Source organism: Amblyraja radiata, chromosome 3, assembly GCF_010909765.2.
Source record: "Amblyraja radiata isolate CabotCenter1 chromosome 3, sAmbRad1.1.pri, whole genome shotgun sequence".
In the NCBI taxonomy this organism is placed as follows: Eukaryota; Metazoa; Chordata; class Chondrichthyes; order Rajiformes; family Rajidae; genus Amblyraja; species Amblyraja radiata.
In genome coordinates, this window is record NC_045958.1 from 104,819,443 (window position 1) to 104,835,582 (window position 16,140).

Below are 16,140 nucleotides of genomic sequence, written 5' to 3' on the forward strand. Positions count from 1 at the left end.
CTGAAGGCCCTGCTTCCGTGCTGTATCTTTCAATGGTTCAATGATTTGCGTTTTTAGTTTAGAGATACTTGGAAGGAGGCCCTTCGGCCCACCGAATCTGCGCTAACCATCGATCACCCGTTCACACTAGTTCTATGTTATCCCACTTTCTCATCCACTCCCTACACACTGGGGGCAATTTACAGAGGGCCAATTAACCTGCAAACCCGCACGTCTTTGGGATGTGGGAGGAAACCGGAGCACCCGGAGGAAACCCACGCGGTCACAGGGAGAACGTGCAAACTTCACATGCCCACAGACAGCAGCCGAGGTCAGGATTGAACCCGGGACTCTGGCGCTGTGAGGCATCAGCTCTACCTGATGCGCTACTGTGCTGCCCAAAGGGAAATTCTTCTTCACTGGAGTCCGGATGGGGAACATAGGTGAGTTGGGGATTTGGGGCAATGCCTGACCTGTTGCTTCGAGTTCATAGAGTCATGGAGTGATATCGCGTGGAAACAGGCCCTTCAGCTCAACTTGCCAACACCGACCAACATGTCCCATCTGCACTCGTCCCACCTGCCTACGTTTGGTCCATATCCCTCCACACCTATCCATGTACCTGTCCAAATGTTGTTCCGATAGTCACTGCCTCAACTACCTCCTCTGGCAGCTCGTTCCATACACCCACCACTCTGTGTGTGAAAAAGTTACCCCCTGAGGTTCCCATTAAATCTTATCCCCTTCACCTTAAACCTATGTCCTCTGGTCCTCGATTTCCCATACTCTGGGCAAGAGACTCTGTGCGTCTGTCTACCCGATCTATTCCTCACGAGGTTTTGTACACTTGGCTGAGGGAACTGTCGCGGAGCTGGGGAACAGGGGGAAATGGATCTAAATGTGTAAGAATGGCGTAAGTGGTACTTACCGCTGCCACCACCACTGTTGTTCCCCCCACCTCTGAGGAAGCAATGGAAAGAAGGTGCACATTAGCAACAGTTTGAAACGGCAGAAATCTGGCACGTTGCTGGTCTTAGTGGGTAGTGGAGGAAGCTTTAGACTTCAGAGATAGAGCGCAGAAACAGGCCCTTCGGCCCACCGAGTTCCTGCCGACCAGCGATCACCCCGTACACGAGCGCTCAGCACAATTTATAATTCACAGAAGCCAATTAAACTACAAAACCTGCAGGTCTTTGGAGTGTAGGAGGAAACCGGTCACAGGGAGAATGCACAAGACAGCACCCTGTGAAGTCAGGATTGAACTGGGGTTTCTGGCGCTGTGAGGCAGCAGCTCTACCCGCTGCGCCACCGTGCCACACAAAACTTACAAGTCTAGTCCGTCGACCTTATTGCCAGAAACACACGTACTGGTCAGAGAGTCGTGGAGCTGTACAGCACGGAAACAGGCCCTTCGGCCCACTTTCCCCATAGTGGTATACTGGCCTAGTCCCATTTTCCTGCATTTGAAACCCTTCCTATCCATATATCTGTCCAAATGTCTTTTAAAATTCATAATTGTGTCTGCTTCCATAGGTTCCTCTGGCAGCTCGTTCCAGCTACGGACCACCCTCGAGTGGAAATGTTGTCCCTGAAGTTCCTCTTAAATCTCCCCCCTCTCAACTTAATCCTGAGCCCTCTAGTTTTAGAATCCTCCACTCTGTGATAAAAGAGTGTTCACTTTATCCATGCCCCTCACGACCTTGTGCACCTCGATAAGGTCACCCCTCAGCCTCTTACGCTACAAAGAAAAAAAGTCTCAGCCTGTCCAACCTCTCCCTGTAACTCAAGCCCACGAGCCCAGGTAACATGCTGGTGAGTCTCCTCTCTGCACCCTCTCCAACTGAATGAAATCCTTCCTGTAGCTGGGTGATCAGAATGAAGGTCTCTTTCGCATTCAGTAAAAGGTGGAGTGTGCGGTTTTGCAGCAAGCACAGATCTGATTCTGAACCAGAATCCCTGGTCTGTGAGCAGCCCATTTGCTGCCCACCCGACCCATCCTGATTAAAACCGAAGATAGACACAAGATGCTGGAGTAACTCAGCGGGACAGGCAGCATCTCTGGAGAGAAGGAATGGGTGACGCTTCGGGTCGAGACCCTTCTTCAGACTAAGAAGGGTCTCAACCCGGAACTTCGCCCATTCCTTCTCTCCAGAGATGCTGCCTGTCCCGCTGAGTTACTCCAGCATCTTGTGTCTGTCTTCGGTATAAACCAGCATCTGCGGTTCCTTCCTACTGATTCTGACCAGGGCAGGCAGCAAACACTGGGGTGGTCTGGGACTGGTGGGGCCTTTCTCGTAACATGCAGACTGAGGAGCAAGAACATTACCGGGTGGCGCAGCGGTAGAGTTGCTGCCTTACAATGCTCACAGCGCCGGAGACCCGGGTTCGATCCTGACTATGGGTGCTGTCTGTACGGAGTTTACATGTCCTCCCTGTGGCCATGTGGGTTTTCTCCGAGATCTTTGGTTTCCTCCCACACTCCAAAGACGTGCAGAATTGTAGGTTAATTGGCTTGGTATAAAATGTAAATTATCCCCGGTGTGTGTAGGATAGTGTTAGTGTGTGGGGATCGCTGGTCGGTGTGGACTCGGTGGGCCGAAGGGCCTGTTTCTGCGCTGTATCTCTAAACTAAACTAGGTAGCTGGGAACTGAAGAATTTTGCAATTTCCTCTATGGCTACAAGAATGAAAAACGGAGACTTTAGAACATGGAAGAGTACAACACAGGAACACCCACAGTCTGTACTGAACATAATACCAAATGAAACTGATCTCCTCTGCCTGCACGTGATCCACATCCCTCCATTCCCTGCATATCCACGTGCCTATCTAAAAGCCTCTTAAACACCACTCTCATATCTGCCTCCACCCCCACCTTTGTAATCGCGTTCCAGGCTCCCATCACCCTCAGTGTAAAAAAACATGCCCCGCACATCTCCTTTGAACTTTCCGTCATAAATTTGAGCTTTCCGTCATGTGATAGGAGAAGAATTGGACCATTTGTCCCATCAAGTCTACTCTGCCAATGAATCATGGCTGGTCTATCTCTCCTCCTAACCCCCATTCTCCTGCCTTCTCCCCATAACCCCTGACACCCGTACTAATCAAGAATCTATCTATCTCTGCCTTAAGATATCCACTGACTTGGCCTCCACAGCCTTCTGTGGCAAAGAATTCCACAGATTCACCACCCTCTGACTAAAGAAATTCCTTCTCATCTCCTTCCTAAAGGAACGTCCTTTAATTCTGAGGCTATGACCTCCAGTCCTAGACTAGTGGAAAAAACCTCTCCACATCCATTCTATCCAGGCCTTTCACTATTCGGCACGCTTCAATAAGGTCCCCCCCTCATCCTTCTAAACTCCAGCGAGTACAGGCCCGCTCACCATACGTTAACCCACTCATTCCTGGGATTATTCTTGTAAACATCCTCTGGACCCTCTCCAGAGCCAGCACATCCTTCCTCAGATGTGGGGTCCAAATTTGCTCATAATACTCCAAATGCGGCCAGACCAGCGCCTTATTGAGCCTCAGCATTACATCCCTGTTTTTTGTATTCTAGCCCTCAGGATTCCTGGCGTCTCCAAGGTTTTTTTGCTCCTTACATGGTGACGTCACTGATCGGGGCAACGTCATCGTAGAGTTCCTGATCCGGGAGCGACTGCCTCATGGCTTGAGAGGCGGCCGCCAATTCCTTCGGCTTGCCTAGTGTCTTCTTCTTGATCTCGTCGTAGTTGATGTCCACGCAGGTCACCTTAATGTAACCGTCTGCAGAGGAGACGAGCAAGAGAGGGGAGAGATAAGAGGGTGAACCATGCAGACCTAAACCTCTCCACCTGCCCGCATTTTGGCCCTTCATCAGTCAGAGCTAGGGTTGCCAACTAAGCCGGGACATCCCGTATTTTGGGCTAAATCAGTTTGTCCCGTACGGGACCGCCCTTGTCCCGTATTTGACTGCTACTACTCGGGTCGAGGGGATTGTCGGGTTGGAGCGCAACGTCCGGCCCCGCCTCACCCGTCCCAACGTAGTGCAGCCCATGGAGTGCAGCAGCAGCAGCAGCGCCTCGCCCGTGGCCCTGTCGGTCAGCAGCCCGGCCAGCTGTCCGACCTTCGGACCTTCGGTTACCGCCGACACCACCGCCCCCCCTTCTCATGGCCGATCATCGGTTCATGAGTTGGATGGGGTGCCGGGGCCAAAACTCCTCAGCTGGCCCGCCGGCTGGGCTTTGTGTGCAGTCCAGCACCCGGGCCAACTCATCATTCACCCAGCCACGGCCGAGTCGGTCAACGAATTGCCGTTGGGAATTTGATCCCGTATTTTGACCCTTTGTCCCTTAAGGGCCTGTCCCACTGTATGAGGTAATTCTGAGTTTTAAAAAAATCGAACTCATGGTAAGTACGTAGAATGTACGTAGCGGGTACATCGGAGCTCGGGACGTCTCTTAGCGGCTTGTAACGCTAACGGCAGGTACTCAGGAAACGCGGGAAGACTCGTGAAGATTTTTCAACATGTTGAAAAATATCCACGAGAACCCCGAGTACCTACGAGCGGCTATTACCGTAATTCTCCGAGTTCGAATCAGGGGGAACTCGGGAGAACTCTTGAATTACCTCGTACAGTGGGACAGGCCCTTTATTTAGGAGTGAGAAAGTTGGCAACCCTAATCAGAGCGCTGAGCATGAACATATATTTCTCTAACATCAAGTAACCTTTGCTTTCCCTCGATGACACAAAATGCTGGAGTAACTCAGCGGGCCAGGCAGCTTCCTTGGAGAGAAGAAATGGATGACATTTTGGGTCGAACCCTGTCTTCAGACTGAAGGGCCCTCTTTCCCTCTCTCTCTCCATCCCTCCCCTACCCTAGTTCTGCGGCTCATTTCACTGTCCTTCTGCAGTGTATATAATGGTAACAGCAACTTTAAGAACTGAGTACCGGAATGATGCGATTCATGCCATTTGATATTGAGAATATTGTGTTCAGTTCTGGGCACCGTTATAGGAAAGATGTTGTCAAGCTTGAAAGGGTTCAGAAAAGATTTACGAGGATGTTGCCAGGATTTGAGGGTGTGAGCTACAGGGAGAGGTTGAGTAGGCTGGGTCTCTATTCCATGGAGGGCAGGAGGATGAGGGGAGATCTTATAGAGGTATACAAAATCATGAGAGGAATAGATCGGGTAGATGCACAGTCTCTTGTCCAGAGTAGGGGAATCGAGGGCCAGAGGACATAGGTTCATGGTGAAGGGGAAAAGATTTAATAGGAATCCGAGGGATAACTTTTTCACACAAAGGGTGGTGGGTGTATGGAACAAGCTGCCAGAGGAGGTAGTTGAGGCTGGGATTATCCCATTGTTTAAGAAACAGTTGGACAGGCACATGGATAGGACAGGTTTGGAGGGATATGGACCAAGTGCAGGCAAGTGGGACTAGTGTAGCTGGGACATTGTTGGCCAGTGTGGGCGAGTTGGGCCGAAGGGCCTGTTTCCAGACTGTATCACTTTATGACTATGACTCTACATATTCATTGTCTTATCAGACTCGTGAAGTATGTGTGAGTATGCGCAGTGTATTTTATGTAAAATAAAGAGGACCCACACTGGCGACTGCATGTACTGAAAACCTGTGCTTTGTTCCTATCTACATGACGTTGCCATAATATCTTACAATGGCAAAGAGGGTGGTATAGATAGAGTTTGTGAACTCAACCTTAAAATTCATCGCAGGACTGTTGTGCACCATGCCTCCTTGTCATCTTCCCCTCAGCGAACAATGAACCAATTAGATATTGCCTTCATCATCGCCTGCTTTGATCTGTCATTTTCACACCTTATCCTTCCATATCTCTCGTCTCCCTCTCCCTTGCCTCTCAGTCTGAAGAAGGGTCTCGACCCGAAACGTCATCCATTCCTTCTGTCCAGAGATGCTGGGCCTGTCCCGCTGAGTTACTCCAGCGTTTTGTGTCTGTCTTCTGTTTGAGTTATAGAAGTTGGGAGGTCATGTTGCCTGTTACATGTAAGACGTTGGTGAGGCCAATATGGGCAGCACGGTGGCGCAGCAGTAGAGTTGCTGCCTTACAGTGCCAGAGACCCGGGTTCGATCCTGACTATGCGGGTGGGCGGGCTGTGACCGCGGGGTTTTACTCCCACGTTCAAAGAAGTGAAGATTTAGAGGTCAATAGGTTTCTGTAACATTCTCTCTCGCGTGGAGGGATTCCCACTGGTCTGCTGCTGCAAGTAACAATTGAACTGCCAGGGACATATGACAATAAAAACTCTCTTGATTGTTGACTCTTGAGTTACTGCAAAGTTTCTGTGTCACCGAGTCACTTCAGGCTGGGAATGGGATCACAACGCCTTTCAGTCTTGGCTGGTGGGGGTACGGAGGGAGAAGGAAGCCATCACCTTTGAGCCCACCCTGCTCCTCAGGTAATCTCATGCCCATTCTAATCCTTCTCTGAGGGGAGACCTGATAGAAGTCCATAAAATCATGGGGGAGCGTAGATAGGGTAGACAGTCAGAACCTTTCTTCCAGGGTGGAAATGTCAAAGACCAGAGGGCACGTCTTGAAGGTGAGAGGGGTAACGTTTAATGGAGATGTGTGGGGCAATTTATTTTTTTTACATAGAGGGTGGTGGGTGCCTGGAACAAGCTGATGGAGGCAGATACGATATGTTATTTCTCGGTTTGAAAAAATATTTTCATGTTAAAATATTCAATGTCATTGGCTAACGGAATCAAGGGATATGGGGAGAAAGCAGGGATGGGGTACTGATTGGGGATGATCAGCCATGATCATATTGAATGGCAGTGCTAGGTCGAATGGCAGAATGGCCGACTCCTGCACCTCTTGTCTATGGTTCTATGTTTCTATGTTTCTACGATAGTGTGTATCTCAACTATCTCAAATAGTTTGAGAGGCTTTTAAATAGGCACATGGATATGCAGGGAATGGAGGGACATGGGTCACGTGCAGGTGAAGGAGATTAGCTTAAATTGGCATCGTGTTCAGCACGGACATTGTGGGCCGAAGGGCCTGTTCCTGTGCTGTGTTATATGTTCAATCTGCCTTTTCTCCAGATGCTCAGGCCTGACATTTTATATTCTTCCTCTAGATGGAGCCCTTGAGTGAAGAGTGAGATCCAGATACCTACTCTGCAATCACAGATACTAACAACATATAATATACAACAGTACAGCACAGGACCAGGCCCTTCGGCCCACAATGTCCACGCCGAACATGTTGTTCAGCTGGAAAAGTTGCTGAGAAGATTTACGAGGATGTTGCCGGGACTCGAGGGCCTGAGCTGTAAGGAGAGGTCCGGCTGACTACCCAGAGTTGGGGAATCGAAAACCAGAGGACGTAGGTTTAAGGTGAGGGGGAAAAGATTTAATAGGAACCCGAGGGGCAACCTTCTTACACAACGGGTGGTGGGTGTATGGAACGAGCAGCTGGCAGGGGTAGTTGAGGCTGGTACTGTTGCAATGTTTAAGTAACATTTGGACAGGTACATGGATCGAACAGGTTTATGGGGATACGAGCCAAATGCAGGCAGGTGGGACAAGTGTAGATGGGACATGTTGCTCACAACCAGGGGCCACAGTCTTAGAATAAAGGGGAGGCCATTTAAGACGGAAGTGAGAAAAAACTTTTTCACCCAGAGAGTTGTGAATTTGTGGAATTCTCTGCCACAGAGGGCAGTGAAGGCCAAATCACTGGATGGATTTAAGAGAGAGTTAGATAGAGCTCTAGGGGCTAGTGGAATCAAGGGAATCAATCGGCTGGATGGGTTGGAGTTTGTAAAATGTGTGCAGGATAGTTTTTTGCAGCAATACATAGAAGTACCTACTAGAGAAGGGGCGGTGCTGGACCTCCTGTTAGGAAATGAGACGGGTCAGGTGGCAGAGGTATGCGTTGGGGAACAGTTCAGGACCAGTGATCACAATACCATTAGTTTCAATATAATTATGGAGAGGGTCAGAACTGGACCTAGGGTTGAGATTTTTGATTGGAGAAAGGCTAACTTTGAGGAGATGCGAAAGGATATAAAAGAAGTAAATTGGGACAGTTTGTTTTATGGGAAAGATATGGAAGATAAATGGAAGACATTTAAAGGTGACATTTTAAGAGTGCAGAATCTTTATGTCCCTGTTCGGTTGAAAGGAAATAGTAAAAATTGGAAAGAGCCATGGTTTTCAAGGGAAATTGGACACTTGGTTCGGAAAAAGAGAGAGATCTACAATAATTATAGGCAGCAAGGAGTGAATGAGGTGCTTGAGGAGTATAAAGAATGTAAAAAGAATCTTAAGAAAGAAATTAGAAAAGCTAAAAGAAGATATGAGGTTGCTTTGGCAAGTAAGGTGAAAGTAAATCCAAAGGGTTTCTACAGCTATATTAATAGCAAAAGGATAACGAGGGATAAAATTGGTCCATTAGAGAGTCAGAGTGGACAGCTATCTGCAGAGCCAAAAGAGATGGGGGAGATATTGAACAATTTATTTTCTTCGGTATTCACCAAGGAGAAGGATATTGAATTATGTGAGGTAAGGGAAACAAGTAGAGTAGCTATGGAAACTATGAGATTCAAAGAAGAGGAAGTACTGACACTTTTGCGAAATATAAAAGTGCATAAGTCTCCAGGCCCGGACAGGATATTCCCTAGGACATTGAGGGAAGTTAGTGTAGAAATAGCAGGGGCTATGACAGAAATGTTTCAAATGTCATTAGAAACGGGAATAGTGCCGGAGGATTGGCGTATTGCACATGTTGTTCCATTGTTTAAAAAGGGGTCTAAGAGTAAACCTAGCAATTATAGACCTGTTAGTTTGACGTCAGTGGTGGGCAAATTAATGGAAAGGATACTTAGAGATAATATATATAAGCATCTGGATAAACAGGGTCTGATTAGGAACAGTCAACATGGATTTGTGCCTGGAAGGTCATGTTTGACTAATCTTCTTGAATTTTTTGAAGAGGTTACTCGGGAAATTGATGAGGGTAAAGCAGTGGATGTTGTATATATGGACTTCAGTAAGGCCTTTGACAAGGTTCCTCATGGAAGGTTGGTTAAGAAGGTTCAATGGTTGGGTATTAATGGTGGAGCAGCAAGATGGATTCAACAGTGGCTGAATGGGAGATGCCAGAGAGTAATGGTGGATGGTTGTTTGTCAGGTTGGAGGCCAGTGACTAGTGGGGTGCCACAGGGATCTGTGTTGGGTCCACTGTTGTTTGTCATGTACATCAATGATCTGGATGATGGTGTGGTAAATTGGATTAGTAAATATGCAGATGATACTAAGATAGGTGGGGTTGTGGATAATGAAGTAGATTTTCAAAGTCTACAGAGAGATTTATGCCAGTTGGAAGAGTGGACTGAAAGATGGCAGATGGAGTTTAATGCTGATAAGTGTGAGGTGCTACATCTTGGCAGGACAAATCAAAATAGGACGTACATGATAAATGGTAGGGAATTGAAGAATGCAGGTGAACAGAGGGATCTGGGAATAACTGTGCACAGTTCCCTGAAAGTGGAATCTCATGTAGATAGGTGGTAAAGAAAGCTTTTGGTGTGCTGGCCTTTATAAATCAGAGCATTGAGTATAGAAGTTGGGATGTAATGTTAAAATTGTACAAGGCATTGGTGAGGCCAATTCTGGAGTATGGGGTACAATTTTGGTCGCCTAATTATAGGAAGGATGTCAACAAAATAGAGAGAGTACAGAGGAGATTTACTAGAATGTTGCCTGGGTTTCAGCAACTAAGTTACAGAGAAAGGTTGAACAAGTTAGGGCTTTATTCTTTGGAGCGCAGAAGGTTAAGGGGGGACTTGATAGAGGTCTTTAAAATGATGAGAGGGATAGACAGAGTTGACGTGGATAAGCTTTTCCCACTGAGAGTAGGGAAGATTCAAACAAGGGGACATGACTTGAGAATTAAGGGACAGAAGTTTAGGGGTAACATGAGGGGGAACTTCTTTACTCAGAGAGTGGTGGCTGTGTGGAATGAGCTTCCAGTGAAGGTGGTGGAGGCAGGTTCGTTTTTATAATTTAAAAATAAATTGGATAGTTATATGGACGGGAAAGGAATGGAGGGTTATGGTCTGAGCGCAGGTATATGGGACTAGGGGAGAATACGTGTTCGGCACCGACTAGAAGGGTCGAGATGGCCTGTTTCCGTGCTGTAATTGTTATATGGTTATATGGTTATATGATATGGGGAGAAGGCAGGCACGGGTTATTGATTGGGGACGATCAGCCATGATCACAATGAATGGTGGTGCTGGCTCGAAGGGCCGAATGGCCTCCTCCTCCACCTATTTTCTATGTTTCCATGTTTGTAACGTGGGTAAATTGGGCCAAAGATCCAGTTTTGCACACTGAATGACTGTATGACTCGATGAACATGAACCTGTGAACTTAACAGGATGACCAAAACGGAACTCAATACTCCAAATGTGGCCACACCAATGTTTTGTATAACAAAAAAGGAACTGCAGATGCTGGTTTATACTAAAGATAGACACAAAATGCTGAAGTAACTCAGGAAATGGCTGGGGGACATTTCAGGTCGGGACCTTCAGCCTGAGGAAGAGTACCGACCTGAAATATAACATGTCCATTCCCTCCACTGATGCTGCTTGACCTGGTGAGTTACTCCAGCACTTTGTTTTTTGCTCAGGATTCTGGCATCTGCAGTTCCATGTGTTTTCCTCCCACTCTTGGTCCACATTGGTTGAAATCATTCTCAGGATTCAGAATTGGTGAATTGCTCTTCGTAAGCTTATACTTACATTCGGGCACACACACATTTCCACATGTGCACGCATATACCCACACACACACACACACCCACCCACCTACACACACACACACACATTCCCACACGTGCAGACATATATCCACACATGCACACTCACACACACATATACACACATATCCACATATACCCACATGCACACACACACATATACTCACATGCCGTCACGCACACACACACACACACACACACACACACACGCACACGCACATACCCACATTCAAATACATGCACACACTTATACCTAATCACACACATATACCCATATACACACACATGCCCACACACACATGTACCCACACAACCATGTACACACATATACCCAGACACACACATACACCAACACACACACACATATACACATCTGTACCGCCACACCCATGCACACACACCCATGTACACACATGTATACCCACACACACATATCCCCACACCCATGCAATATATACCCACTCACACACATATACCCACACACCTATGCACACACACACACACACGCATCCATGTACACATATATATACCCACACCCATGCACACACACACACACACCCATGTACATATATACGCACACACACACATATACCCACACACCCACACACACACCGTGAGCTGCCAGCTACTCACATGTGCCATCGGTGGTGCGTGCCAGCCACTTGCCCTCGGGGTTGTCGGTGATGCGGATCACTTCTAGTTCCTCGCCCTGCTTACAGCTCAGCTCGTTCTTGCCGCCCCGGTAATCCATCGTCACCTTCACCGTCTGGATCACCTCGATTGGCCCCGAAAACTGCACGGGAGGCAGAAGGTCGGCAACGGTGATAGGCGTCACGGTGGCGCAGCGGCAGAGCTGCTGCCTGACAGCACCAGAGACCCGGGTTCGATCCCGACTACGGCTGCTGTCTGTACAGAGTTTGCACGTTCTCCCCGGGACCTGTGTGGGTTTTCTCCGGGTGCTCCGGTTTCCTCCCACATTCCAAAGACATGCAGGTTTGTAGGTTAATTGGCTGGTGTAAGTGTAAATTGTCCCTCGTGGGAGTAGGATAGTGTTAGTGTGCGGGGATCGCTGGTCGGTGCGGACTAGGTGGGCCGAAGGGCCTGTTTCCGCGCTGTATCTCGAAACTTGACTTGGCTAAACTCGGGTTCGAACCTGACCTCGGGTGCTGTCTGCTCGGAGTTTGTACGTTCTCCCTGTGACCGCATGAGTTTTCTCCGGGTGCTCCGGTTTCCTCCCACATTCCAAAGACGTGCAGGTTTGTAGGTTAATTGGCATTGGTAAATTGTCCCTGCTGTGTAGGATAGAACTAGTGTGCGGGGGGGATCGCTGGTCGGTGCGGACCCAGTGGGCCGAAGGGCCTGTTTCTGTGCTGTATCTCTATGCGAAACCAAAAAAATAATATCAACTCCAGAGGAGGTCAGGTGGGGCTGGGGCGGGACAGGAAGAGACTCGAGGGTCTGAGGTACTGGGAGAGTTTGGCCTGGCAAGGATATGCTCATTAATGTCCTCTGTTGGTGAACTTCACCATCAGTTTGAAAGCTTCTTCCAGCTGGCTAATCGCTGGACTGTGGGGGAAAATGTGGTGTGATCATATGTAAATAATAAGCATTATATACTGGAGTAACTCAGCAGGTCAGGCAGCATCTCTGGAGAACATGGATAGGTGATGTTTCAGATCAGGACCCTTCTTCAGACTCAGAAACGTCACCTATCCATGTCCTCCAGAGATGCTGCCTGACCCGCTGAGTTACTCCAGCACTCTGTGACTTTTTTTTTGTACTCCAGCATCTGCGGTTCCTTGTGTCTACAACAACCCTGGTAGTCTTCACTCATTGGAAAAGATTTTGATTGGGTTAGAGACATTGGCACATGGAGTCAGTACTGCTGCTAATCAAGTTAGCATGAACACACTCCAACGTATTAGTACCAGATGGGGGTTATTAGTTCCTTTTCATTTTAATCAGCATTTAAATTTTGTTTGGGTTTTTATGAGTGTATATGTAGGTGGATTTTCTCCATTTGATTAGATGGGTGAGTTCACTTGCCGTGTTGTGTTCAATTCTGGTCGGCCTGCTGTAGAGAACGGGGATGAAGATCAAGCAACATGTAGTCTGACTGTCTTCCCGATTAAATTTTATATTTGTATGCTTCGTTGTCACCTTCCCCTAGCTAACAATGATCTACATTTTCCTTGATCTCGTCCTGCTTGATGTCTTGTTTTCACACCTTACCCTTCCACATCTCTGCATTCCACATTCCCTGTCCCCTGACTCTCAGTCTGAAGTAGGGTTGCCAAATTTCTCACTTCCAAATAAGGGACCAAAGGTCAAAATAAGGGACAAATTCCCGACGGCAATTCGTTGACCGACTCGGCCGTGGCTGGGTGAATGATGAGTTGGCCCGGGTGCTGGACTGCACACAAAGCCCAGCCGGCGGGCCAGCTAAGGAGTTTTGGCCCCGGCACCCCATCCAATTCATGAACTGATGATCGGCCATGAGAAGGAGGGGTGGTGGTGTCGGCGGTAAGCGAAGGTCCGAAGGTCGGACAGCTGGCTGGGCTGCTGACCGACGGGGCCACGGGCGAGGAGCTGCTGCTGCTGCTGCACTCCATGGGCTGCACTACGTCGGGACGGGTGAGGCGGGGCCGGACGAGACAAACCAATATAGCACAATATACGGGATGTCCCGGCTAATACGGAACAGTTGGCAACCCTAGTCTGAAGATGAATCTCAACCCGAAACGCCATCCATTCCTTCTCTCCGTAAAGATGCTGCCTGTCCCACTGAGTTACTCCAGCATTTTGTGTCTACGTTCACTGTGAACATTGGTCCTTATCACAGGTTGCCCTTACAATGCAAAGGCTTTTTGCCACACAGAATGAAGGATAAAAATTGTACTCATGTGTGGTCTGCTCACTGACTGATTAACACGCATCGAAAAAGCTTTTCAACGTACCTCGGTACACGTGACAGTAAACTAGACTGAACTGAACCGAGTGTCTGTCACCATGTTATAGGAAATATGTTGTCAAGTTAGAAAGGGTGCGGCGAAGATTTACGAGGATGTTGCCAAGACTCGAGGGCCTGAGCTATCGGGAAAGGTCAGGCAGGCTGGGACTCTATTCCTTGGAGCGCAGGAGGATGAGGGGTGATCTTATAGAGGTGTACAAAATCACGAATGGGAATAGATCGGGTGGATGCACAAGGTCTCTTGACCAGAGTAGGGGAATCGAGAACCAGAGGGCATAGGTTTAAGGTGAAGGGGAAAAGATTTAATAGGAATCTGGGTGGTAACATTTTTACACATTGGATAATGGGCGTAAGGAACGAGCTGCCAGAGGAGGTAGTTGAGGCAGGGACTATCGCAACATTTAAGAAACTTTTAGACAGGTACATGGATAGGAGAGGTTTAGATGGATATGGGCCATATGCAGGCAGGTGGGAGTAGTGTAGGTGGGACATGTTGGGCGGTGTGGGCAAGTTGGGCCGAAGGGCCTGTTTCCACACTGTATCACTCTATGACTCTATGAGGTGGGACTAGTGTAGGTGGGACATTGTTGGCCAGTGTGCAAAAACTGGGCTGAAGGGCCTGTTTCCACGCTGTATCACTCCATGACCCTAATAATAAACTAAACTAATGCTGACTTACAGCAGATGAAAAGTGCTGGAGATACTCACCAGGTCAGGCAGCATCTGAGGAAGGAAATGGACAGACAACGTTTCGGATCGGGACCGATCAGACCGATTGGAAGAAGGGAGAGAAGGCTGGAAGAGAGAGGTGGAGGCAGGACAGAGCCTGGCAAGTGATAGGTGGATACAGGTGGGAGAGGGGATGATTTGCAACGGAATCATCCTATCTCAAACAGAGAGCGGTCCTGAGCTGCCGTCTCCCTGACCGGGGACCCTCGGACTATCTTTGATTAGTCCTTACCTTGCACTGAACATCATTCCCTCATCGTGTATCTGTACACCGTGGACGGTACGATTGTTAATCATGCATTGTCTTTCCGCAGGCTGGTTAGCAGGCGACAAAAAAAGCTTTTCACTGTCCCTCGTAACACCTGATCATAGACTAAACTAAACCAAGCAGATGGGTGGAGAAAGGGGCCAGAGCTGGAGGTGAAAAGGAGAGGAGAGGGATGTCGAGCAGGAGGGAGGAATAGGAATGGGAGGGGATGGGATGGGAGGAGGGGGATAGAGGAGTGGAGGGGGTGGGAGGTATGTGTGGGGGGGGGGATAATGGGAACTATGAGTGCACATTCCAGAATCAAAATGTTTAAACACTATGTCACTAAAATAGGCTTTAATTGTTTGTGTAGTTAAATATGAAAACAGGGAAGTACACGACTACTTCGGTCTTGTAAACACTGGTTCTAATCTTCCTATCTGAACAATGCAAATTATAATCCCTTCATAGAAGGATGAGGGGAACCTCATTGAAATTTACCGAAAGAGCGAAAGGCTTGGATAGAGTGGATGTGTAGAGGATGTTTCCACTAGTGGGAGAGTCTAGGAGCAGAGGTCACAGCCTCAGAATAAAAGGACGTTCCTTTAGGAAGGTAGACACAAAATGCTGGAGTAATGGCCCTGTCCCATGGTACGAGTTCATTCCAAGAGTTCTCCCGAGTTTGCCCTGATTCGAACTCGGAGATTTACGGTAATGGCCGCTCGTCGGTACATGAGGCTCTCGTGGACATTTTTCAACATGTTGAAAAATCTTCACGAGTCTTCCCGAGCTTACCTGCCGTCAGCGAGTCTTCCCGAGTACCGTTAGCATTACGAGCCGCTAAGAGACGTCCCCGAGCTCCGACGTACCCGCTACCTTCATTCTCCGTGCTTACCACGAGTTTGATTTTTTTTAAACTCGGGAGAGCTCTTGGAATGAACTCGTACCGTGGGGCAGGGCCATAACTCAGCGGGTGAGGCAGCATCTCTGGAGAGAAGGAATGGGTGACGTTTCGGGTTTCGACCCGAAACGTCACCCATTCCTTCTCTCCAGAGATGCTGCCTCACCCACTGAGTTACTCCATTTTGTGTCTACCTTCGATTTTACCAACATCTGCAATTCTTTCTTACTTCCTTCAGGAAGTTTCAGTTTAGTTTATTGTCACGGGTACCGAGCTGCAGTGAAAAGCTTTTTGTTGCGTGCTAACCAGTCAACAGAAAGACAATACATGATTACAATCAATCCGTTTACAGTGTATAGATACATGATAAAGGAATACGTTTTTTACTGAAAGTAACCATGCAGGTACAGCAGGCAGTGAAGAAAGCAAATGGCATGTTGGCCTTCATAGCGAGAGGATTTGAGTACAGGAGCAAGGAGGTCCAACTATAGTTGTACAGGGCCCTGGTGAGAC

General features: G+C 48.2%; 1 protein-coding gene across 5 annotated transcripts in view; it reads right to left on the reverse strand.

Annotated features, from left to right (window-relative positions):
• The window catches only part of fyb1 (FYN binding protein 1), a 106,045-nt gene that overhangs the window by 25,464 nt on the left and 64,441 nt on the right, over nt 1-16,140 (reverse strand). For all 5 annotated transcript variants that reach the window (XM_033018495.1, XM_033018498.1, XM_033018494.1 and 2 more), the window contains 3 exons: nt 11,413-11,572; nt 3,584-3,746; nt 908-939 (listed from right to left, as the gene is read on the reverse strand). In XM_033018495.1, coding sequence (XP_032874386.1) covers nt 908-939; nt 3,584-3,746; nt 11,413-11,572 — 355 coding nt within the window. The remainder of the gene's footprint in view (nt 1-907; nt 940-3,583; nt 3,747-11,412; nt 11,573-16,140) is intronic.